Source organism: Felis catus, chromosome B2 (assembly GCF_018350175.1).
Source record: "Felis catus isolate Fca126 chromosome B2, F.catus_Fca126_mat1.0, whole genome shotgun sequence".
In the NCBI taxonomy this organism is placed as follows: Eukaryota; Metazoa; Chordata; class Mammalia; order Carnivora; family Felidae; genus Felis; species Felis catus.
In genome coordinates this window covers 11860873-11886778 of record NC_058372.1, presented here as the reverse complement: position 1 = coordinate 11886778, position 25906 = coordinate 11860873, and the positions used below count along the sequence as shown (strand labels likewise).

The window sequence follows — 25906 nt, the reverse complement described above, 5'->3', positions numbered from 1 at the left end:
AAAAAAAAATTAAAAAAAAAAAATTTAAAAAAAAAATAAAAATTACCTTTCATCATACCAGTACACAGAGTCCCTTTTAAACTTGTACTTTACTTAAGCAATGAGGAAAGGATACTATTTACAACTTCCCTTTCTGGCTCTCATATGCCTGTAAAATACCTTATTTTTCTTCAACTGGATTTTTAAAACATTTTTCAAAAAAAAAAACAACTGTAGATTTCTTATTTCTGCACATCACCCTCTGGGGGTTCACACTTAAAGAAACTCATGACCTCAAGAGGCCAACTTCCTGCAGAATTCGACAAGGTGAAAAGCACCAGGATATTTGCCTTCCTGTTAGCTTCGGCAAAGGCAGTGTATGTCATCCTTTTGGACTGACTGCAAAGGTGCCCTGGAAAGAGAAACAGAAGTATGTGTTTCCCTAATAGGTTAACATACTGACCTGCTTTAAAGGGAATAAATGGTACAGCCCAGGGGCAACTTATGTATGGACTTTCTCAGACACTCCTGGTAGACAGAAATGACTTAAAAGCAAATCATGTTCCAAACCGTGGTGGATGAAACATCCTGCTCACATGAAATACCTTCATCCAAACCTCAACTATGACAAGGATTTTATGCTTAATTGAATGTGCTCTTGATAAAAAAGAAGTTGCAAAAAGCTGATATTGAAAAAGACATATAATATTATAATAATAATATTATACACACACACACACACACACACACACACACACACACAGGTTGTTCTGAAGTCTGTATTTTCTACAAATGCTTTAAAGGTCTGCTGGTAGAAACCAGTGGTTATGTAACAAGTCGATTTCAAAAATTACACCTTTTACAGTTACAGCGCATCCTGATAAAACAGCTGAGGTCAAGTCACTAAACGTTCTGGCAATTCAAACAGAAGGAAATAAGATTGATCCTTCGCTTAGGGAAAAGAAAAAAAGAGAGAGGATTTACCATGAGAAATCTGTACCAATCTCCCCAAATAGTTAGGGGGGAATAAGTAGGGAGGAAACACAAATTCGATCATTGTAAGGGCTAAAGTACTAATTTATGGTCCTCTGAAATAGAAGGTGGTGTCTACGGTTACCTAGCTTGGCCGGGCCGTGAGCAATTAAAGCTGTGGTTCTTTCCAGCACACCCAAACACTAGACCTGTTCTGTTGTTGTTGGTGTTTTGTTTTGTTTTGTTTTGTTGTTTTTTGTTTCCCCTCTGGCTCTGCCTCGCTGGTTCTCCCCACCACCGGCTCTTCCGGGTCAAGGCAGGTTGGGGACCCTGAGACCCCAGAGTATCAGACTCGGGCGTCGTTGGCCAAGCTCGCCGGCCCCCCGCGCCGGGGAGGGAACCGGCCTCTCCACGAACCGCCCCAGGCCTCCGGGCCCCCAGCGCTTCCGTCCAGGTCGCCGGCCCCGCCACCGCGGTCGAGCGCACAGAGCTCGCGTCGTCGTTTTGGAACGCGACGCAGCTGCCTCCTCGGACGCGGTCTGCGCGCCCCGGGTCCCCGCTGGGACGGCGCCGAGTCCCCAGGACTTTGACGGGCTGGAGCAGGCGACGCCGAGAGCAAGGCCGCCTCCGGCCGTCCCCAGCCCTGCCCCAGCGCCGGCTCGAGAGCGCGAGCCCCGCGGCCCAGCGCCGCGCCGGGAGAGAAGCAGCTGTTCCCAACAGCTGGGGGGCGGCGGCGCCGGGCACCCCAGGTGCGGCCGCGGCCAATCGCAGGCGTCCGGCCCGCCCCCTCCCCAGCCGGGCGCCGACCCCCGGCCCGCGGGGGAAGGGAGCAGAGAGGTGGAGAGCCGTCCTCGCCACTCGTCTTCCAGCTTCCGCGGCGGGAGGGACACCACCGGAGCCCCGAGCGGCGCGGACTCCCCCACCCCTGGCCCCGCCGCCGCGCCCCCCGCCCGCCCACCTCCGCGCCCGGACGCGCTCTCCGCCGACCCTACCCACGCCCCACCCAAGACACCTACCTAATTTCCAAGAAGGAAAAAAAAAAAAAAAATCTACCTCTAAACGCACCCGCTTCTTCGCTCGAGGACCACCCTCTCCTTTTCGTTTTTGGCCTCCCAGCCGGGTGAGTGGAAACCGCTTGCACATTCTATAGAACGGGATCCTAACCCGGACGATCCGGAGAATTTGTACGGCGACCGGCAGGGGGGGCGGGAGGAGAGAGCGAAGTCAAGTCTCCGGGGCTGCTGGCGACTTCGGAAGCCGCGCGCCCCGCGCCCTCGGCCGCCCCCGGCCGCTCGCCCCCGCCGCGCCGCCGCCCTCGCCCCCGGGCGCGCCCTCGGCCCCCGGCGGCCGCGAAAGGGTGCGGGAGACGCGGAGCAGGAGGAGGAGGCGCAGCCGCTGCCCGAGCCGCAGCCGCAGCCGCAGCCGGAGCCCGAGCCGCGGGGCGGGCGCGAAGATGCACACGACCCAGAAGGACACGACGTACACCAAGATCTTCGTCGGGGGGCTGCCCTACCACACCACCGACGCCAGCCTGCGCAAGTACTTCGAGGTCTTCGGCGAGATCGAGGAGGCGGTGGTCATCACCGACCGGCAGACGGGCAAGTCCCGGGGCTACGGATTTGTAAGTTGCGCGGCTGGGGGCTGGGGGGAGGTGGGGGAGGGAGACGTGGGGGCGACCCAGAGCCCGGCGGGGAAACCGAGGACCGTGGGGGAGGAGAGGCTCTGGGCGGCGCAGGGCCTCGGGGGTCGGGGTTCGCAGCGGGGGGTCGGGGGGGGGTCGGCGTGACAACGCTAGGAACCCCGCGGACGCGGGCGGCGCTGCCCCTTTGCCCCCGGCTGAACTGAAAGTTTGCGCGCGGCTTTGCCGGGGGAGGGAGGGCCGGCTCCTGCCTCGCCGGGTTCCGAGGGGATCCAGCGCCCCGCGGTGTCAGGGGACGGGCGGAGCGGGGGTGGAAGGAGAGAACTAACCAGTGCTGGGTTTGCGGGTGCGCGGGGTTGGGAGGGAGGGGCCGCAGCCCCTCGGAATCGCCCTCCCGGGTTGGAGGCCGGGCGTTAAGCGCGCTGTTGCTTTGTAAAAATGCGTGTGTCTTCAGGCGTTCCGGTTGGGGCGGGGAGGGGACACCCCAGGAGGTCTAGGGCTCTACTCCTGATGCCATCCCCCCCCACCACCACCACACACACATACTTTTTTTTAAAAATGCAAAGATGGGTTCTTTAAAACGATGATCCTGTGGCTCTTTGCTGAACTGAAAGAGAGCATATTAAGCCCCCTGGGGATTTAAGCGTGCAAATTCAGCTGCCGGAGAGCTGGGAGCTCCAGAGTAGGACAATAGCTATTGTCGTTAAGGAGTGCTTGCTGGTGGTTGGGAGCACCCGGCGGATGTGACTCTGGACTTTCTTTAAAGCAAACAGTGCCTCCTAGGCTGGGTAGGGACCTGGGCGGGGTGGGGGGCGGTTGAGGGAGGGAGGGAGGATCGAGAGTTCTAAGATGGAATTCAGGCTTCCGACTCCCTGCTAGGCCCTGCTAGCACCCTTGGGGGTGTGGAGAGGGGCTTGTTTCTTCCTTCCTGTTTTCTTTTCATTCTTCTTTTCTGTTTTCTTTTTTTTTTCTTTTTCTTTTTTTTTCTTTGACGGGGGATCAAGGAGTAAGTTCCAACAAAAGAAAAAAAAGAAAGTTTAAGAACCCTCTTAGTTTTATCATGAATGACTTCTCCATCGTGACCATTGGTTTCCTTCAGGGGTTGATTTAAGGCTTTGTATGTGTGTCTGTGTGTGTATGTTGCTAAGGTCACCATGGCTGACCGAGCTGCTGCGGAAAGAGCTTGCAAGGATCCCAACCCCATCATTGATGGCAGGAAGGCCAATGTGAATCTGGCATATTTGGGAGCAAAACCAAGGATCATGCAACCAGGTGAGAGATGTCCTTCCTCCCCTCCTCCCCTTCTCCCCCCAACTTGGGACACCCACTTCTGAATAGAATGAAGATGTGGCCGGTGTGTTCAACCATGGCTAGGTATTGTACCAAGACATTAAATGAGAGTCGTAAACAGCTCTTGAAGGAAACATACGTTGTGCAAACATAAATCTTGGGGGTCTAAGCAGTTTGTACCCACCCAGACTTAGGCTTGACTCCTCTGTTTCAGGGATGACATACAGTCAGTCCGTGGACTCTATTTTCCAGTTTTCAGCCACTTGTAGATAATTCGCGTGTGGATCGTGGGGGCCAAATGTGGCAACCCCAGCAGGTTATCCTTCCCTGCTTAGTGTTGTCTCTCCTACCACCGGTTGACCTGTGCCCAGAGCGGGAGATCCAACCCAAAGCACTGACCCAAGAGAAGCAGGGGTGAGGGTGGTGTCTCACCCTCTCACATAAAATCACAGACTATTAGTAATTTTAAAAAATGGGGAAATGTCATGTACTTCTGGACCCTCGTGTTGCAGATAAAGACGCTGACACTTAGAGATGGGAAATGTTTTATTCCAACGTCATGCAGCTAGCAGCTAGCAGTGGGCAAGCAGGCTTTTGTCCATGTGAAAATTTGACCTTTTGGATTATTTACAACACTGCCCTTTGCCTTAGCACACATAATTAAGAGCCGAACTATTGACCAAATGGTAATCTTTTTCTTGGGTAAGCAACTTCGTTTCATTATGTCTTGTTCTCTTCACTCAAATCTTTCCGTCTGAAATTTTGGAAAGAGGTTGACACTTTCATGCAAATGGCTTTGCTAGGAAATGAGATTGTCAAGAAAGTGAGTGCATGTGCCAATATCTGTGAACATTCAAAAACACGTGTTTGTCTGCGTGTGTGCTATCCAGAAAAGGAGACTTGGTTTGGGGGAATTTTTAATACCATAATCCGTAAAATCTGTAATCTTCCAAAGCATTGTCCAGCATGTTCTAAATTAGACTTTTTACGGATCATGATTCAGAATTGCAGGAATATTTGTGACTTGTAACTTCATTGTCAAGTCCTCTTGTGTCTGGTTTCATTCCACAAGAATTTTTCCCTGGTCTAATTTTCTACGGTCTTACTGTATGATTGTCAACTAAACTTTGCAGATAATTTTTAGTGTCCACTTGTAGCCTCTTAAAATTTGGCGGGGGGGGGGGGATCAATGATAACATTAATAAAAAGGACATATATATATGTATATATATGTTTATAAGTTATATATATATACTTTACTTTTCTGTAAAGTATCCAAAGAATGGTTATCTTTTCTAAGTGAAAGTTGTGATTGCATTTTATATGTAGGAGGAATAAATGTCTAACCATGCACAAATCGAGAATGTGGTCTGTTTTATTGTTAGGTTTTGCCTTTGGTGTTCAACAACTTCATCCAGCCCTTATACAAAGACCTTTTGGGTAAGTCCATGAATCCGGCCCTCCTAAGTTTTGATAGCTATCATTGGTTAACCTGCCTCTTTGTTATATACAGACAAGACCATCATGTCACAGAACGTTCCTTGTGATACTATTTATATATGTTTGTATATTTTTGATGCTGATAATATATTTTTAGATGAGTCAAGTTACTGACCAAGTACGCAGCCTCCCAACCAGACAAATTTTGAGCTTATGATTAACAAAACAAAACAAAAGTACCAGGTATGACTTGTGTACGAGACGATTGTGTCCCGGCACTGTTACTGCTGTTCAACTTGACTCAATTTGATTTATCTCTTTCTAACCTGACAGGGCTCGTACACAGTTAAGCTAACTGATCAGAAGGATACGATGATAAAAGGTGGAATAGTTCTGTTTGGAATTAAACTCTGTAACCAGTAGACTCAGACACACAAGCTCAGATGGTGATTAACGATGCATGGATGTTGGTGTTGGTGTTTTCTTTTTCACAATAGTCAATAGACCTCCGTGTGCTGTATTTTATTTATTACAGTAATGAAGTGTTGATAGCTAAACTGTGTGCTTTTTACTTAATTGAAAAGAGCTGTAGTGAAAGTGTTTTCTTTTCCTCGGGGAAGGGGCTCTTTGTGGTTTTGATTTTGGTGGTGGTGTTGAGGAGTGTTGACTTTTGACTTTGCCATGGGAAGCAAAGGGCCTTTTTTTTTTTTCTTGCTTTTAAGCTATAGCCTGTGACTTCCACTTAACCATATTTTTGTAGTGAGTGCTAAATTGTGTGATTTCCCTCTGTAAGAATACAGATTCATCGCTTGCATGTCCTAAGTTTCTGTTTTACTGGGGAGTTTTCTGGGAATGGGGTTCTTTCTTTTGCAATGTGTATCCACTTTTAGGCCTTCTAATTTAAAGGTTGAGCAACACTCATCAGGTTTCACGGACACTAGTTTTTTTGAGTCACGCAGCACTCACTTTTCACCTTTCGGACCCTAACTCAGTTGAACAGGCTGCTCATATTTGTTGTCTCTCTGGGCTCTGGGGTTTCCAGCTGTTCTCATCCGAGCTCCCTTATTTCCCTTCCATTCAGACATCATTAAGTGGGTGACCCCCCCTACCACCTAGATGTAGGCAGACCACTTAGAGTCTGTGTTGGCTGTATTCTACCTGAGGGACACTGCTGGGACTCTAGTGCCACAGACTTCAACTTCCTTTTTAAATATTCTAACTGTTCAAGGAGTATTTTATCCTCAGCTATAGTTTCTTCTCTGGCTTAGCACCTAAGTATCTATATGTGTAACCTGGAAGGTCAGATTCCATCTACATAGATAGATAGAGTTCTACCACATGTGTCTCCAAGAGTAGCCCAGGACAAGTAATCATCATTTGACTTGGAAAGGTCAAGTTATATTTTCCACGACCACCTTCTTATAACCCTCCCTTTAACATATGGATACTTCACCTTACCACCGTTACTTTTTTAAACTGAGGAAGAGTATTATTTCCATTATGATGAGAAAGGGCCTTCATATATCCATAGCTTTTTATCAGATGCCTCATCCCAACCATCCTGGACACTGACAACGCATTGTGGGTTGACGGGTCCAGCTGCTTCTGTGGGTTCTCCCCCTCATTGGTCTAGACCTTGTGTAAGGTGGGATTGGGGAGGAGAACATACATATTAAGAAGTGATGATGAACTGAGTCATGATCTCATAATAAGATTCTTGACACAGTTATATAGCTAAATCATCAACAGGTATTAGCATGTTGTTGTGTTTTTCCTGTGCCAAGTGGGTGATACAAAACAGGGAGACTGTAGTTTGGGAGGCAAAACTCACACAAGCCAATCAAGAACTATTAATTGCTAAATTACTTGGCATTGTTTTAAGGACAAAAGGAATTCAGAATAGCAAGAAAACAGGTGAATTGGAGGGGTTGGACAAGGCTTCATGGGACTTGACCTAGTCTCGGACCAGTGGGTATGTCCTGGACAGGTAAGAGGAAGAAGGGACAAGCCTGAGGGGTATAGGACGAAGCGAGCATAAGCACAGGGACAGAAGAGAAAAGATTTAGTGCGTGGAGAAACCAGACCATTGATGGAGGGTCTTGGGAGCCAGACCTAGAAATTTGGACTGGCTGTGGTAGTCTGCATAGATCCTTGAGAAAGAAAGTCGTGGGAGGAAAATAAGAACAACCAGAATAAAATGTCCTATGGAAAGTTTAAGTCAGGCATGCTTTGATAGTGATGTTTTGCTTTTCATCCCTGCTGATATGAAGCTGTCTTTATAAAGGATGGTGATTATTACTGTTTGCATAAATTGTTTGAACTTGAGATTCTTATTAGAAATAGATAGCATTCCACCAGGTGGACCAAGTGAGTCCTCTCTTTTCTGTTTTAAAGGGTTCTTAACACCGCTCTCGTTCCCAGAGCCTGTGCCCAACAAATCACACCTGGTCATTCTAAATTCTGTTTGAATGCCACATGTTCTTATTTTAGGCCTGGAAAGAAGCTTGAGAAATTTTAATCTTCCTTGTTTGAAATTCTAGCATCTGAACTATTTTTCTTTATGTGGTCCTTAACTGGCCCCCAGATTACTCTGGGCTTTTCAAGCGAAAACCTTGGCTTGAAAGAATTTCTGATGTGACAGAGTGGGCAGACGTGTAGAAACGTGTACGTTTGCTAAACAATATCTTATATATTTTTTTTCTGTTTGAAAGAAGCGTTTTCTTATTGAAGATAAGGAAGGAAAGATTATGGGTCTGTGAGTAGAAAATTCTAGGGTAGGGGCGCCTGGGTCGCTCAGTCAGTTAAGTGCCCGACTCTTGGTTTCCACTCAGGTCATGATCTCGCGATGTGCGAGTCTGACCTCCACATCAAGCTCCACGCTGACGGTGCAGAGCTCGCTTGGGATTCTCTCTCACTCTCCCTGCCACTCCCCTGCTCGTGCTCTTTTTCTCAACATAAATAAACTTAAAAAAAGAAAATTCTAGGCTAGGTTAGATCAGGTTGAAATACCCTTAAACATTCACTCAGTGTACCTGTAAGTGCTGAGTTTTAGGCCAGTCATGTGAACACTGTACTAGAGACTATACTGTCCAGTAAGGGGGGCAGGGGAGACAGGACCATTAAGTGAACATCTGCTGTACGACCCAGTTCTAATAAAAGATTTACGTGAGTCCTATAATAGAATTCTCAATACTTATTTGATGCAGGCTGTTCATGTCAGCCTGTTCAAATGGCCTTTCCATGGGTGAAGAAACTGTGATACAGAGACGTTAATTAACTTCCCACAGGGCTAGTAAGTCACAGAGTCTGGTTTCCAGGTTCAGAATCGTGGTTTCCCCGACCTCCCTCAAAAGCGGTGTTCTTTCCTCTGTGTCAAGCTACAGCCAAAAAAGACACAGTTCCATTCTCCCCTGTACTCTGGTAAGAAAACTTGAGAAACCCCCAGAAGGGTTGTGGCTTCAGACAGGGAGGAGAGACAGCAGGTTAGTGGGACCCAAGAAGTCTTCATGGTAAAGGTGGAAGTTGACCTAGATTTGGAAGGACGGTGGAGGATGCGGTACTCTTGTATGGAGTGCCCACTTTTTTCACCATTGTTAGGCTCTTTGCGTAGATAATGTTATTTAATGCACGGCAGTTCGCGGTTAGAAATGCTAGATTCATTTCACGTTTGAGAAAAGTGAGACTAGAAAGTGAAACAAATCCCCGAAGGCTCCATAGCTGGTGAGTGCTAGAGCTAGGGTGGAAAGGACTTGGATTTCAACAGGTGGAGATGGCAGTGACGATTGGCATCCCCAGCAAAGGGACAGCGTGAGCAAAGGTGAGGATCTAGAAACGTGGGGCATGTCCAAGGAGCACCGAGGAGCTCAGCTGACCTGGATCCAAGGAAAGGTGGAAAGAAATACTGGAAGAAATAATTTGGAGCCAGAAGCATGAAAAGCCTAGCATGCCAACCTTTCAGAAATTTGCAGTTAGTTCGGTATGACCTTAGGGGCCACGGAGTCCTATGGACAAGTGAATGAAATGAAGACTTTGCCAGCAGTCTGGTGATAGATTGGAAGAGGAAACCAGTTAGGATGTCCAAAGTCACGAAGAGATGTCAGAGGGACCTGAAAAAGAAGGAATGATGTAGTCCATTTTCTTTGGAAATCGCCCGAGGTATCTGCCTTGCCCTTGTGCTTTCCTAACCTTAGCTAGGGACGCACACGGTACAACTGATTGAGGGAACGGACACCGGTAGATATCTAACTGGGGGAGAGATTCCCAGATCACCTTCGTGGGCTCCTCAAACTAACAAAAGCCCTCCTAATGCAAGATCCTTTTCAGAAGCATCACCTTTCCCTTCAGTCCTTTCCTGCTTTCCTTCCTGAATTGAGATATTTCAGGCTCTCCGTGGTCTTCTGGGTTCCCCTTCTCCTAAGCCTCTAACAATTCTGGGGTTTCGTGTGCCTTCCAGACATATTCCTAACCCTTGCCAGACTTCATGTTGGATTCTGATAGTCCGGGGAACTCTACACTCTCATTGGTTGGCATTATCAAATGAAAGCTATTAATGTGAAATCAGCGCAGAGACAAGAGTCCCGTAGGAAACATTGCTTATCTGTAGTGCATTCTAAACACACACACGCACGCACGCACGCACATTTTTATCTTGCCTGTTTGTAGGCTAAACTTATTTTCCGTCACCACCTTCATTCAAAGATAGGACCCTGGTCACCATCATGTTGTCCTCAGAGCTTTGGGAGTACAGGGGTTAATGTTTCAGTATCAGTGAGATTCATACTGGCTGGCCTCTGCTGCTGATAGATGTTTTACTTTGGCCTTATAAAGACATTTTACCCGCTGGAAACCCTTGTCGCATGACAGGATCAAAAATAGCCCTGCCACAGCCCCTGCTGTCCATCACCACATGTAAACTGGCATGAGAGGGTAGGCTCTCTTAGCCGTGTCTGCACATTGTGGACACGGAGGCCTCCAAGGACAGGGTTTCATAAAGCCACACCTGTTGCTGTGAGGGAGCCAGTCACCTGACCTACAGGCAAGTTTTGAGTATGTGCATGACCGTGCGTCTGGTTTCTGACGAGCAATTAAGAACATGTCTAAGTGTCCTCAGAAACACTTGATGACGTCGTTTCTCCTGGCACTGGGAAAGAGCTGCGAGTCTAGTAAAATTGAGTGTATTTTTATCATTGGGGTCAGAGTTCACCACCCTCTGCGATAAATTCATCTTTTCCATGGATGTTCGTTAATAAGTACTTTCAGTAAAACTCCGAAAAGGCAAAGCAAAGTCTGTTTTCGAAAATCTCAATGTGAAGTTTTCGGCGTTGAGTTCTTTAAAATTCTTTAAAGATTGTTAACTGTTGCTTGTACTTCCTGTAAGTTGGCTTTGCCCACAACCAGATGGCATCATAGTGTCATATTTTTAGAAATATAGGGGGTTTTGATGGAGATTGCTTTAAAGAAAGATGAAAATAAATCAGATATTCATGGTAGCATTTGAAAGGGGCAGTAATGAATCGCAAGAGTGAGAGCTGAAATGCATGGTGTTTTTTTAAATACCTCTTGTGATTTATTTTTTTTAACCAAATTAACTTTTAAGTAAGATCGTTGGGAGTGTGTCTTGATGTGATCTCTGAACGTATAATTTTTAAAGGGACTTGATTTTGTTTCTTGAACTTTTACAGGATAATACATAATACAATTGATTCGGATCAACTATGTATGAGTAGGGGCAGATGTAAAACAAATACGCCAGTCTATCGGTTGATTTGGAAGATGAAACGAGTATTTGCACACAAACAAATATTTCCTTACTCATTTTATTATGTGAACCTTTTAAGTTTGTATGAATTTTGGAACTATTTAGTTGTGTTTCCCTATTCCTACCTTTTCCCTCAACCTCATCATTTCCCCAAAACCCCTTCTGTCTGTCTTGCATAGAGATAAACAAGCTGGCTGACCTTCAGGTGCCTGATAGTCAAACAGGTTTGATTGACCCTTGTGTCCTTATGAATTTTACGGAGAGAAAGAGAGAAAGAAAGGCAAAAAGCGTGCTGCACATCTCTTTGGGAATCACTGCCGTGAATGTTAATAGCATTTCTGTAGCTTCCCACAACAGCCTCTTGTGATAGAGTGAGCTGCACTACAGTTCGTTTGAGAAGTGTGATTCTGCTGTGTTTACCACACTTGTGAACTTTTAAACTCCTTTTTTTTTTTTATTTTTGTCGCCTGCTTCTTTTATCATTATTATTTTTAATAAGGGTGACTGAGGTTGCAGAGAGATTAATGTGTGCTGAGTCTGCATAGCAATTTCAAGTAGGGTTGCCATGATAATAAACATGTGGATTTTGTGGAAATTTAATGTGGGGCACTCGGCCAACCCCCCCCCCCCCGCCCCTCCACCTACGGAATTGGACGATCACAGACTACCTCTGGAGTCCTGTATTCACAGCTGAGAATTTTCCTATTTGCTACGCAGTCTTATGAACCGATCACAAAATTCTCCAAAGCCTTCCTCAATTTAGCAGGTGTTAAATACCTCTCATGTGCGTAAGCCCTCATGAACCTCGATTTAGTCTGCAAACTTCTGCCGAATGATCGAAGTATTGGCCCTCGAAACGATCATCACTCAAACTTGGCAGCAGGGAGGGGTGTCATCCGATTTTTGTCGCTGAAGTCCTCTCGGGGCGCTCCGCGCCTCCGGGCTACCGCCCGAGCGCTCCGCCCCGACCACTGGAAAGGAGATATTGTGGCAACCCTATGCTCGTAATAACCACTAAATCGGAGTCTGTCTGATCTCTGAACGAGCCGCGCTGGCGGGCGGGAGGCGAGCGGCGCCTGACTCGGTGTCCCGTTTCTCCGCAGGATCCCCGCCCACTACGTGTACCCGCAGGCTTTCGTGCAGCCCGGCGTGGTCATCCCGCACGTGCAGCCCACCGCGGCCGCCGCCTCCACCACCCCCTACATCGACTACACGGGCGCCGCGTACGCCCAGTACTCGGCGGCCGCCGCCGCCGCCGCCGCCGCCGCCGCCTACGACCAGTACCCGTACGCGGCGTCGCCGGCCGCCGCGGGCTACGTCACCGCCGGGGGCTACGGCTACGCCGTGCAGCAGCCAATCACCGCCGCCGCCCCCGGCACGGCCGCCGCCGCCGCCGCCGCCGCGGCCGCCGCCGCCGCCTTCGGCCAGTACCAGCCGCAGCAGCTGCAGACCGACCGCATGCAGTAGCGCGGCCGCGTGGTCGCGGTCGCCTCGCGTCCCCTCCCCCCCACACACAGTTGCCCGACGTGTAGTAGGTAAGGCGAGTTCACGTTGACTTACCAGCTTTAAGAAAAACAAAACAAAAACAAAAAACAAAAAAAGCGCTATGCTATTGTGAAACAGAATCCTCCTCCTCCTCTTCCTCCTCCTCCTTTTTTTTTTTTTTTTTTTTCCTACTCCAGTAAGTGTCGTAGTTGAGAGAGAGAGGGGAGTGGGCGCAGTTTTGGAAATCGATCCCAAAGAGCCTGAGGAAAGGAAAGGCCGCGACGACGCGACGGTGGCAGGGGCAAAACAATGGAACTTCACTTTTTCTAACGGGATTTTTTATTTTTTTGCTCTTTTTATAGTATCAGGGAAGCAAACTGCCTTTTACAAGTTTAGGAGATGCTATTTGAATCTAGTCGAACCAGGGAATGCAGAGTGAGCAATATGTAGCTTGAATTACCTTTAAGAGCAGATTTCAAACACACACACACACACACACACACACACACACACACACACCACAAAAGCGGTGAACGCACTGATTGTCATTTTTAGCGGTCACGAGGGCCTCTAGAACTTCTTCAGGTAAGAAGATAACGTTCTTACCGTCTCAAAACATGGGCATCGAACAATCAACCTAGGAGCGTGGCAGTGGGTGAAATGGTGGACAGGCACCAAAGCTATTTTCTCATCTATCCTGTGGATGAGCGGGACTGTGGGGCAAGTGATGTGGAATTAATGGGTGCAGCAGCTGTACAGACAATCAATAACACACACAGTTCTGGAAAGAACACATCACTTGTGCTTGTTTGATGAGCTTGTCACATTCTAATCCCTCTCCCCATCCTGTTTCAATTTTGGGAAACTTGTATCTGCTGGTGTCAGCAGTTCTGATTCTGAAATAGGATCAGGCTTTTACTACAACAGCCTTCTCTTTCTATTTATTGTGTTGACTCGTGGCTTACGATTAAAGGCAGGCAAAGTTTGCAGACTCCAAACCCTTAAGAACTGTCTTAAGGACACGTATTTCCTACCCCCTCCCCCTTTTTAAATAATTTTACACTTTTTAGTATCTATTTCAGAGTCATATTTAAAACTATTTATTAGTGAACACAGTACACGAAACAACAAGGTTACTGAGATTATAGTTCTTCAAAGGTTACCGATAATGTGGTTTATACTGTGCCTTAATAGTAACGCTATTTAAGATATTTATTTTTAAGTTTTACTATGCTGCACTCTAAAGAAAGGAACTTTAGATGTGACACTGTAAAATTATGTATTCATCTCATGGCATAAATTATTTAGTAGGTCTAGATGTAGCATATTAAATATTAACCTATTCAGCTAAAGATGTTGACTTGGATTTATTTAAATTCGTATGTGCACTGTATAAGAGAGTACTCTGACATTAACACATTTTAATTTATTTTAGTTTTTAGGTTTTATTTTAAAGCAGATATATTGCTAGTTTCATGCTTCCTTCTCTTAATTTTTGCTCGTGTAGATCTCATTTATTGGTACTTCATTAGTTTAACACTATTCTTCTGTAGTTTATGTAGTTTTTAAATGCTGCTTTACTTTTTTCTTCCAAAACTGCAATACTTGCAATTTTTATTCTTAAACTAAATTGAATACTATTTTACACTGTATTGGATTTTTATACTTGAACAATTTCATACAAGGGAAGACAGGTTAGCATTTTTATGGACTTTCTCCATTATCACTGGATTTACTTTAAGTATTCCCATACTAGACAGTGTTATGTAATGTAGACATGACTCTCCTGTGCAAATTATTTATTCATTGTGTATATTGCTTTATAACATTTCAGATCTTCTAATCTATTCACTTGTATTAAATATAATTTTTAAAAACTTCTGTTGCATCGATCGTTTCTAATTTTGTCATAAAGGTTAGAACAGCTTCTCCTTCCAACTAGCATCCATGGCCATGGTTTACATGTAACATTTTCAGTGAGCAGAAAGGTTCCCAGATGCCCTGTGTTCGTACCTTTTAAGTACATTTTATTAACCCAGGTCTTCCTTGCATTGAGCAAATGGTATAGGTCCTCCCCCAACAGTGAATCCTAAAGGACTGTTCGTGTCGCTGAACATTGCTTACGTGAAGGTCACTTGAAAGTGTGGGCTGCACAGGGGGACAGTCCATCCGAAGCTGGAGTTGGGTAAACTGAGGCTTGGTGTTAGACTCTACCACCTTCTAGTAATACGAATGGAGTGGGTTGTGTTCTGTAATCGACTTTTTGGGTGAGGTTTTCATTGATTTCTCATCCATAATGGGACAGTAATACCTGTCTCACATGCTTATTTAGATATTAACTAAAATAAAGTGTATCAGCTGCTTGGTCCAAGGCCAAATCTATAGTACGCTCTTAATAAATGGTCACCAGTAGTAGTTGTGATACACTATGGTAAAAGCTAACCAAAAAGGAAGTCACCTGTTGGAATGTTCTCATTTTTAAATTTCTGTGTACAATGATGTGGCAGCATGTAATAACGTTGATGGCAAAATTCATTTGACTGCCATATTGATTGTCTTAAAGGGTGTATGGTACTTTAATTATGGAATAGATTGTTGCTGGTCAGTTGGTCTCGGTACTTACCAAATCTGTGATGTAATATCTTTTCTTGAATTCCATTACTTTGCAAAAATTACGAGCAGTAGAAAGTTGTGATAACAGAATCTATTGTGCTTTCCACTTTATGATAACCAATATCCTAGTTAGGGCCAACACAGTCTCAAATTTTAATTGCTTTTAATTTTCCGAAGAAAAATAGAGACCAACTTATTCCCAGGCTGGGATATTATTGCACTTCAAGGTATTATCTTGGATCAGTAAAATAATTTCTAAGCTACTTAATTCAGTCAGTGCATCAAGGATTATTGTACTCAAAAGACATGTTCTACATTCAATTTTTCAGATTTATGAAAGGTCACTTTTGTCCTCAATAAGCCATATGTTGATTGTTGTATTTTAGAATGAAACATTATTTGACTTATCGGTGAAGAATACGTCAGACAGTTCTGGAAAAAGCTTGTCTAAAGTAGCCATACTCAAGAAAACCAAAAGCCCACCTATGCTTGGTTGTACCTTCCTTGGGGGTGTTTCTGATCTATGTTAATATCAATATTAGCATTTGGAGACAGGGTAATGTTTTTACTTTGTAATACCACAGCATATATTTCTCTTTTTTTAATTTTTTTTTTTTTTTTGAGAGAGAGCAGGAAAGAGAGCAGGGGAGGAGCAGAGAGAGGGAGAGAGAGAATCCCAAGCAGGATCCGCGCTGTGCAGGACAGAGCCTGACACGGGGCTTGATCCCACAAACCATGAGGTCATGACCTGAGCCAAAATCAGGAGTCGGACACTTAACGGACTGAGCCACCCAGGCACCCCACAGCATGTATTTCTAAAAATAAATACAAGTTCTCAGTGTCTAATAAGGAGGGGAGAGTAGCCATGACCTAATGTGTACCGTGGTCAGGCAGGTTGGTTGTATTGGTAGAGGCACAGAAACCAGTGGGTCTGAGAAACAAAGAACCAGCTGAGTCCTGATTTCCTTACTTACTAGCGGGGTGAACTTGAAGCGCTGTACCCTCGTAAGACGTGAATTGATAGCACCCAACACGGTGGCTCTGTTCAGTGAATTAAGTGAATTAATTATATGAGAGCGTTCTGAAAATTCTCAAGTAGTAGGCAAATGGAAATTACACTGAGGGAGTATATGCGATACGAACCTGGAAATTGATCTCCAAGGTCTTGTATTGAATGACCCTTCCAAAGGAGGACAAAACTGTATCTCAAGATGTTATGTTTATTCAGTCCCAACCAAGTAACAGCTAAAACTGCTGTGCCACAGGAGCGGCACAAAAATCACGCTGAGAGATAGAAAGATTGCCCAGATAGGGGAAGGAAGGGGAGAAGAGAAGAGTCTCGAATACGTTTCTCTCACAGGGGAACTATATTTAGCTCCTTCCTCGGTCCTGTCAAATACTGTTCTTCTTAATTCCCTCTGAGGCTTGAAAGCGTTCATTAAGATGACAGCCTGAGGTTTGGAGGGGCAGAGGTGAAGAGGAACCAAAAAATAAATAAATGCATTTTCATGCTTATTTTTGTCCTCTCTTCTCCTTCAAGAGTTCCGGGCCGTTTCCATGGAAATTCTAACTTGTTTTGCTTCAGCACTTCGTACAGAAGAGGTTTCATTTGGGGTATTTGTTCTGAGTTGAGTTTCAGAAGTTCAATAATGATGTTAGCCAAGTCCTTTAAATTCCAGGCTCTGAAACCCTAATCGTAAATCGCAATGAGGAAGAAATCAGACAAAGCATGTGTAAGCACTTTAGGAATTTTAGATAAGGGAAGTGATATATATACATTTACAGCTTTGATAACATAAATTAGTTAAGTCTTATGGTGCACAGTATTTGGTCATCCTTGACCCTTGACCAGCTTCTTCAGAGAAAGAGTCTATAAAGTCCCCTTTTTTCCGGTCACTTGTCTCCTGGAAGATGGATGCCATAGATCTTTAGATCCAGGATGCTACCATTGAGCTATTAATATACTTGAAGTGAGTTGGGGGCTGTGCTTTGTTTTCCATTCTGCCACCGTTGGAGGTAACTCAGATTACATTACCATAGGGATTGAGTACCAAACCTTACTTTTTTCTAGATAACGTGTTCATAAAAGGGCAAATACCTGGAACTGACTTCCAAAAGGAGTTTAAAATACAAAAATCTAGTTTTGCCAAGTAGAAAGTGTGTTTTCTCTCTACTTTAAAACTGTGTTCAGGGCCCCTGGGTGGCTCAGTTGGTTAAGAATCCGACTTGGGCTCAGGTCATGATCTCGCGGTCTGTGAGTTCAAGCCCCGCATCAGGCCTGCTTTGGGTTCTGTGTCTCCCTCTCTCTCTCTGCCCCTCCCCCGCTCACACCCTGTGTGTGTGTGTGTGTGTGTGTGTGTGTGTGTGTGTGTGTGTGTCTGTCTCAAAAATAAATAAACTAAAAAAATTAAAAAAAAAACCAACTGTGTTCATCCAACAGTCCCAACCAGTATGAACTTGCTTCCTGGGTACGTACTCTGACTCCTGGCTCTGCCACCTGTACTGCAGGTGTGTGAGGTACAAGAGATACGGCAGGTGCCTTTGGAGACTCTCAGGGTATGCATTTGCACCCTACGCTCACATATGTATATTTTACCATTTGAGAAAAGAGGGGTGTAAAAAGGATGTAGAAGAAAGTAATGAAGAAAAAAGGCACTAAGGTCAAAAGCATCTCCTAAAAGCATTCCCAAAAGAGGTGAGATGATGCAGTGAGGGTCATGTGGATTGAACCATGTGAGGCGAGGACTTGCCACTAGAGGGGCCACGTATGGGGAAGGGGGAGAGGTGACTTTGCTGGATGGAGGACATTCATCTGGGGACGGGCGGGGGGCAGTCGGTTAACAGACCATAATTGGATATATGGGTTTCTGTTTTCTAGTTAAAAGGCATTTAGGACAAGCGCTGAGTTTTTGAACTTGGAAAGGTTTGGATGTTAAAAAGTTTGAGTTTACTCTTTGTAGTGGAAAACTTTAAGAAACAGGCAAACATGGTGGGATTAGATGAAGCTTCGCCATGGACCTTGCCCTCCAGGAACATGGAACCTTGGCATTCTTCATCTGTCGTCACTCCCCGTTTTAAGCAGACAAGTGAGTCAGAAAAAAAGGCTGAGAGAAAGTGTATTTACCTTGCTATCCAGTATACTTTCCTCCAATGTATTCAAACATCATTTCTGGGGCTCCTGGCTGGCTCAGTCTTTACAGCGTACGACCCTTGATCTTGGGGTTGTGAATTTGAGCCCCATGTTGGGTGTAGAGGTCACTTAAAAATAAAAATAAATAATAAAAGTAAAACGTCATTGGTGGCTGAGCCTCAAGCTCATAATATCGGTATTTGCATGTGCTATGCGGCTTCTGTGCTGATGCTGGCAGATACCTGTTGATGGGCCTTTGTAGAAATAATGCCAAGTTTGCAAAGGGACGCCAGGAAGAAGCCTGCACCACTAACCACATAGCACGCACCGGGTACTTATATTTAATCCTCATAGCAACGTAAGGCGGGTGATGGTATCCCCATTTTCCAGACGGAGAAGAGTGCAAAGGCAGTAAGCAGCTTGCCAAAGTCACCATGTCAGCATGGACCTGGTTGTACCGGGATGTCAAGGTGGGGTGGCCGGAAACCACATCCTGTATGCACGCCACCTCACTGTGCTGCTTCCTGACTCTTCCCTTCCTAGCGAACCCTTTGCGTTTCCCCTGGGGTTCATAAGACAGAACCACTGATTCCCTGTCCTCCATCTGTTACATATGAGCAAGCAACCACTGAATTAGTTGGAGGGGACGTTCCTGCACATCAGTATGAATTACTGGAAAGAACAGGGATAGAAGATATCAGAGAGGCTGAAAAAGTCTTCAGGATTGCCTTGAACAAATTTGATTTCATTCTCCATCACAGCTGAATTCACTCTTTGGACCTTTAGCCTGACATCTAACTGTGCTAACGTGTGTCTGCTTACAATCGGGGCACCGTGTTTAAAAAAAATCTTGTGATGCCAATTTTCACACTACACCTACTTCATCACTAATACTTTCAAAACGCTCCACCTGCTCTGTCATTGACCGTGTTCGGCATTGCTCGTGGCATAAATCATTGCCCGGTAGAAAGAGAACGTGTTGGGACAGCATGATTGGCCAATGTGAAGCCAAAGTAAGTGTCGGAAGTCCCACGAGAACACAGAGGGTCAGTACAAAACCTTAACCTCACGGATCCTTTGTTTGGTCTGTTCCCTGTGGCCGTTTCCATCCCGTAGCTCCATATCGGAAAAGGAATACCGGTAATAGTCAACCTCAGGTTGAACAGTCTTCTCTTTACTCCCGTTGTTCACTTCCTTACTGTAAATGGCTGCATTTTGGCTGGGTATCCATTTAAGCCAGATACAGCATGCGATATCTTAAATCCTCACCACCTCGCCGTGGGGTCGGCACAACCATCTTCATTTGACGGAGAAGCTAATGTAATCTTCCAAATGCACCGCTTGAAGGTGGTTGACATGTGAGGTGAACGTCAGGTCTGGATGACGTCAAAGATCAACCACCATTGGGCTATTTTTGCAATCTCTTTCTGTGTCTGCAGGAATTGTCTGAGAAATTTCAAGGGAAGCTTAATAAACATGCCTTGGGTTCAACAGACTGAGGGACCAAAACCGAATCTAAGGATCCCAAGGCAAGTTACATGCACAATTAAAACCCTTAATACGAATTGTGTAACATACGTGTCTCCGTGCTCATATTTTAAATTTAATTTCTGCGGTCATGTGTTTGTCATACTGCTAAGGATTAGAATGTTTATTTATCATCGTGACCTCCATCCACTTGTGCTTTTATGGGAAAGATAGTATGATTTATGGTTATGAACTACTATAAAATTGAAGAAGGGTATATGCCAAGGAATATCAATTGACTATAAACTTTTAGCGAACACTGCCAATTTTGATAACAACATCAGATTTAAATTGCAGAAGGTCGTTCTTAAATGTGTGTGGTTCAAGTCCTGTGCCATTATTCGCTGGACTCTCGGTGAAAACTGAGAAGAGCTGGAGGAGGAAAAGAGGAAGTAATGCCAGAAACAGGAGCCACGGCAGCTTGGGAATGGCTGAGCAGGAGGAATGCACTGTGTCCTCAGTTGGACAGAGTTTGAGAGGGGAAGCTGCCTGGCCGAAGAAGTCACTGTGCTTGTCCCCTAAAGCACACGTGTGGACCGTCCTTACCATCTGGGCATACTGAGAATCTTGACAATTCATGCTTTCATAACAGCTGCATTTCTTATCATCTCTGGCATATTTCTTCAGCTTGCACAAAGCCTCTTATCTCGCAAACAGTCTCTCTCTGGACCGCTGTCTCTTTCAGCTGCTTAGAGGCCACGGTCCCTTAAATCTCCCAGCTGTCTTTCTTACCTCTCAGCCCTTGCTTCCTTTATCTGTCTGTATTTTTTTAAATCTTTCCCAGCTGCCACTTTTGGCACAGTGGTTGTCTCTTGGTTCTCTCAGAATGAGACATTTCAGCATGCTGATGTGGGGAAGGGACGGAACGGTCGTAACAATGCATTTTCAAAATTAGCCTTGCAATCTATCAGGAAAAAAGTTTCACCTCGGCTTTCATACAGCCTGCGCGCCATGAATCAACCCGTGCGTTTCTGAAAAGATGAGACACCCCAGAGGCTTGCACAAAGAAAAGCGAGAGAGAACCACAGGGCTCTTAATTGTCCAAAACAGGAAATTTCTCCCCTTAGAAATGCAGATTCTCTGTGGCTGCAGCCTCGAAGAGTTTATGTAACACCCTCTCGGTTGGATGAAAAGTTAACTGGCATCCCCACTGCGTACAGAAATGTAAATGCTAGAAGCTGGAGAGAAATTTCATTTCACGTTGGAAACTATTTGGCTTCTGTTGCAACTACCAACACCTCTAGTTGATTCCAAACTTGTATAATCCATGTAATTGTCTCTTCTCGGGTAACTCTGATAAGGGAATGTTAGTGGTTCTATGGGGTTACCTGGTTTTCTCAACATGATGGATTCTGAGTGAGAAAAACAATCTTAGTTTGGAAAGGATTTTTTAAAAACTATAGGATAAGGGGTGCCTGGGTGGCTCAGTCGGTTAAGTGTCCAACACTTGATTTGGGGTCAGGTCATGATCCCAGGGTCATGGGATCGAGCCCTGCAGTGGCTGTGTACTGAGTGTGGAACCTGCTTGGGATTCTCTTTCTCTCCCTCTGCCCCTCCCCACTCATGTTTTCTCGCTCTCTCAAAAAACAAAAAACAAAAAAACTATATGATAAGGGCTTGAGGACCTCTACAAAGCAGAAAGAAACAACTTCCAGGTCCCACACTGCTAAGGCACAGCTAGAAGATTCTGGCCTGGCAATTGTCACTCTTTGATTCCCACTCAAAAAAAGGCTCAAAAAGTACAGATGTCTTGGGTGATCCCCTAGTTCCCTTTGAGGTTAACTCAGGAAATACGGACAAATTTGTTCAAATGTCTTTGTGTTGCTAGTATGCTATTAAGATTATGATTCCAAAGAATGGTATCCATCAGTATTGAAAGTAAAACTCTTGATTGTGCAGAAATACTTGCCCACCGTGCTCTGAAGCAAATGGGAACTTTTTATATACTTAATTAAGTCCAGGTTCTTGGAGGAGAGGAAAATCAACAGGCAAGGTCTATCCAAGCTGGATTTACTCATTTTGATTGCTTTCTCAATCAGAATCAATAGCTGTATCTAAACGGATTCTGCAGAAATCCGCATCGATGATAGTCTGCCAGAAAGAACAGCCGAACTGATACTCCCGTGTACACACACATCTCCAGGTTACAAAGACCAAACTCTTTCTAGCTAGTGCTAATAAGGTAATAGTTCGGATCTCGATAGAAATAGTTTGTGTTGAAAGGATAGAAGCTCTATAACTCTGAAAGATGAATTGGGATTGTGGCATTCCAAAAATGTATAATTTAACTGAATCAGCTCAGTGCTCCTCGGCTCTCGGGCAGACAAATCATGCAGCCAGTGGATGCCACCAATTACAATTTAAAAACTAAAGTTGTAATGATTTTTCATTTCCAGAATTGTTCTTACTCTTTTTTTTTTTTTGGTCGTAATAGCATTCCATTTTCCTGTTCTATTACAATGATATCACCACTAAAATCTAATCTTTATCAGGCATTAGATTTCTTTTTTTTTAATTTTTTAATGTTTATTTTAGAGAGAGAGAGAGAGAGAGAGAGACAGACAGAGCATGAGTGGGGGAGGGGCAGAGAGAGAGGGAGACACAGAATCCAAAGCAGGCTCCAGGCTCTGAGCTGTCAGCACAGAGCCCAATGCGGGGCTCAAACTCACAAACTGTGAGATCATGACCTCAGCTGAAGCTGGACGCTCAACCGACTGAGCCACCCAGGTGCCCCTGTGGGCATTTCTTATGCATAAGGCTTGTTACAGACACTACATATTTCTGCGATTTTTGCTTCTATGTGATAGCCAGGGTGTAGCAGCTAACATTCCCTTGACATTATTAATTTTTGCCAAATCTTTGAATAAGTTACTTTTTAAAATCTCTTATAGAATAAAGTAGGAGTAACTAAAATGGTGGGAACTGGTTTCTTAAAATTAAACTTGTCACTGTTTTACAGACCAGTTGTCTTTCTTTTAATTATTCCAAAGAATAATTCTTTGCAGTGGCACTCGTGACATTTTAATCATCTTCATGATTTCATTTATGTCAAGTTAGATATATCTAGGACGTGTTTATAGATTTTTTTCAGACACAGAGGAGATACCCGTTAATCCGGACTCGAATCCAAGCATAAAACAACGTACAAACATGCAAATGCCGAGAAGAATGAGACCAAGTATTCTCTAAGGGTGGTAGAATAAACATAGTGCGCACCAAGGTGTGAAGAATTATAAATATGAACGAAGAGAAGAAACATTGAACTCTATGAATGCTGCAGGATCCATGGCACTATAATAGGACCAGCCCAGAACTTAGCAGTATACAACAAAAAACAGCAACTTGCTTATGCTCGCTGCCTGTGGGTCAGAAATTCAAAAAGGGCACAGTGGTAAAAGCCCTCGTTGCTCTACAAGGAGCAGCCATGAGTAGAATGGCCAAGCCAACTGGAAGGCCTGGTGGCGGGAACAGCTGGAGCCTGGGGCAAGGTGATGCCTCCAGAGGGACGGCCTTGGAGTTGTCCACCCTTACACAATGGCCCAGGACTGCAGGGAGCAAGGTACAAGCTGCCCGGCTTCTCCTGGCCTAGCCATGTTCCGTGGAGTCCAAGTGAGTCAGGAAGGCCCATCCAGACTCAGTGCCGGGGGACTTAGACCCCACCTCTTGGAGAAATAAAAGGCATTTGGTACCATCTTTAAAACAGCCACATTAACAGAATTTTTATTTTCAATATGAATTCATTTATCTGTATTCAATGCCTTTTTCATCCTGGTATCTAATAACAATAATAATAGTAAGTTATCTTCTTTTTCTGCGGCTATATTTGCTCTTTTTTTTTTTTTTTTTTTTTTTTTTGAAATGTAGGAATTGGTGTGTTATAAGTGGCAGGACCCTAGGGATATAGCTGTGTTAAGAGGTGACTTCTGATATATTACTGATTAGTTTTGAAATAAAGTAAAAATACATTTGTTTATTTTTTTATTTAGACAGCAGGGGAGAGGGAGAAAGAATCTTTAAAAAAATTTTTTTCTTTAAAGTAACAAATGTACTTTCAACTGATCTACAGATAAAAGCTACTCAGAGCACGTCAGTAACCATTTCAGCCCTTACTCTGTCAGGGTCGTGTCCCGTAGAGTCTTCAGGATCTAGGTTCATGGGCTAATTTCATCATTTCACGTCATCCACAGTATTAGAAAAACAAGGCATTGTTAATCGGTTTATATGAAATGCATTGCCAGCAGCCAAATCCAGTTCCTTATATTCCATATTTTTTCTTTAGCTCTTCTACTTTGTTGATGTAAGCTTTCATGGCATCTTCCTTGGAAGTCCCTTTCAGCTGATTCCAGACATCCCACTTGGCCTTGCCTTTGAGATCTAGCAGTCGGGCCGTTCTGTGTTTATGTCCCCCACAGTTGCTTGTTTGTAGTGGCCGTAGATGAACAACATCTCATCATCTGCTGGCTTGGTCTTGAGGTGCTTAAACATCCTCAGCAGCTTTGTCAAACTCAGCTTAAGACGTACCGGCAGGGTTGTGAGGATTCCAGAGAGTGCGCGGAGGTGGCCAAGAGCAGGAAGCGGTAGTCAAAAAACTTTTTTCTTTAGGTGGGGCACCTGGGTGGCTCAGTCAGTTGAGCATCCCCCTCTTGGTTTCTGTTCAGGTCATGAACTCGTGGTTCATGAGTTTGAGCCATGTGTCAGGCTCCTTGCTGACAGTGTAGAGCCTGTTTACGATTCTCTCTCTCCCTCTCTCTTTGCCTCTCCTCTGCTCACTCTCTCTGTGTCTCTCTCAAAATAAATAAATCAACTTAAAAAATTTTTTTAATGTTTTTTAAGTTTATTGTGAGAGAGAGCAAGTGTGCATGGGCAGGGGAGAGGCAGAGAGGGAGAGAGAGAATCCCAAGCAGGCTCCATGCTGTCAGCACAGAGCCCAATGTGGGGCTTGATCCAGTGACCCTGGGATCATGACCCGAGCTGAGATCAAGAGTCAGATGCTCAACCAAGTCAGCCACCAAGGCACCCCCAAAATAAAAATTTAAATGTCAATTGGACATATTAAATAGTTATCACATGTAATTTATAACCCAACTTTTTAGGAGACTGACAGTTTTCCTAAACTTGATAACCAACTTGCCAGGTGTTAGGATGCGCATCCAAATTCCTAGAGTTGAAATAGAAGCCAGAGGAAAAAAAGCTAGATCTACAGACAAAGTGAATCTTGACAATAGCAGGCAGGAACCCACATCCAGAGGAAGCCAGCAGGCTATCGAGTTAGAAGGACACTGGACTAAGAAGTGAAAGGCTTCAAGTTCAATCCATGCCTTCCAAGTCACTATGATGTACTTGAGCAAGCCACTTGACTTGGTCATTTTGTTTCTTCATCCATAAAGAGTTTGGCTAGGTAACCTCAGGATGGCTTCCTTCCAGTTTTAGTAACGCTCTGACTTTATTTCAAGTCCCTCCTACTGTGCTCTTAACAGAGCAGCTCTTAAAATATGTATGAAAAGAAGTTAGGAAAAATAATTGAATGAGCATTCCTTTGGTAATCAACTTTCTTTTATAGGCACTTTCCATGCATTTTTTCCGTGCACGTTTCAGTGCATTTTTACACATAATAAAATGCCTAAACTAAGAGAAGAAAGATACAAGAAAGAGCTTGAAGAGAAGGTGTAAATAGGTTACAATTAAAATTTGGGGTCCAGAGAGAGCTTCCTGGTCAACTTGAGAGATGTTCAGTAACAATGTCTGTCTAGGGCAATGACAATTGCCAGTGTCCCTCCTCTCTTCCTTCTCTATTCATTTAGCCAGAGAAAAGGTGCTTTCCCTTTGATAGGTACGTTGAACAACAGCCAACCTCTCAGTGCCTGGGGCAAGCATGCACATGGGCCACTGGGAGGGGACATCTGTGCCTGTTGAACTGAGGCTTAAGGAGCTGTGTCGTGTTTGTCTAGGGTGGCAGGGGCCTTGCCTAACCATGAGCCCTATCAATAATCCATGGCCCTGTGGAGAAAGAACCCTATTAATAAGAAATGCTGGCTGTTCATAGAAGACAGAGCCAATGATGCCCTTGTTCCAG

The 25906-nt window shown here is 44.8% G+C and overlaps 1 protein-coding gene, 1 long non-coding RNA gene and 1 pseudogene across 3 annotated transcripts; 1 reads left to right on the top strand and 2 right to left on the bottom strand.

The window, feature by feature from the left end:
- The first annotated feature begins 1949 nt into the window (after nt 1-1949).
- RBM24 (RNA binding motif protein 24) lies at nt 1950-14444 on the top strand. 2 transcript variants are annotated; one of them, XM_011282139.4, is made up of 4 exons: nt 1950-2572; nt 3739-3862; nt 5266-5320; nt 12182-14444. In XM_011282139.4, the coding sequence occupies exons 1-4, from the start codon at nt 2405-2407 to the stop codon at nt 12543-12545; spliced, it is 711 nt and encodes a 236-aa protein (XP_011280441.1). In that variant the 5' UTR covers nt 1950-2404; the 3' UTR covers nt 12546-14444. The 2 variants fall into 2 exon arrangements, with proteins under 2 accessions (XP_011280441.1, XP_019685760.1); XM_019830201.3 differs by lacking the exon at nt 1950-2572 and adding an exon at nt 2743-3378.
- LOC111560418 lies at nt 6150-12182 on the bottom strand. Its single transcript, XR_002742176.2, has 2 exons — nt 11856-12182; nt 6150-9426 (listed from the first exon to the last, which is right to left on the bottom strand). It is a non-coding gene; the product is annotated as an uncharacterized LOC111560418 (long non-coding RNA).
- Nucleotides 14445-24025: 9581 nt separating the features above from the next.
- On the bottom strand, nt 24026-24369 carry LOC101091534 (annotated as a pseudogene).
- Between the last annotated feature and the right edge of the window lie 1537 nt (nt 24370-25906).

Bases quoted from the DNA above. Each gene is read 5' to 3' on its own strand.
- RBM24 (XM_011282139.4), top strand. From the start codon at position 2,405: ATGCACACGACCCAGAAGGACACGACGTACACCAAGATCTTCGTCGGG. The intron at 3,863-5,265 runs GTGAGAGATGTC...TTTTATTGTTAG, and splicing joins ACCAAGGATCATGCAACCAG to GTTTTGCCTTTGGTGTTCAA. The intron at 5,321-12,181 runs GTAAGTCCATGA...GTTTCTCCGCAG, and splicing joins CTTATACAAAGACCTTTTGG to GATCCCCGCCCACTACGTGT.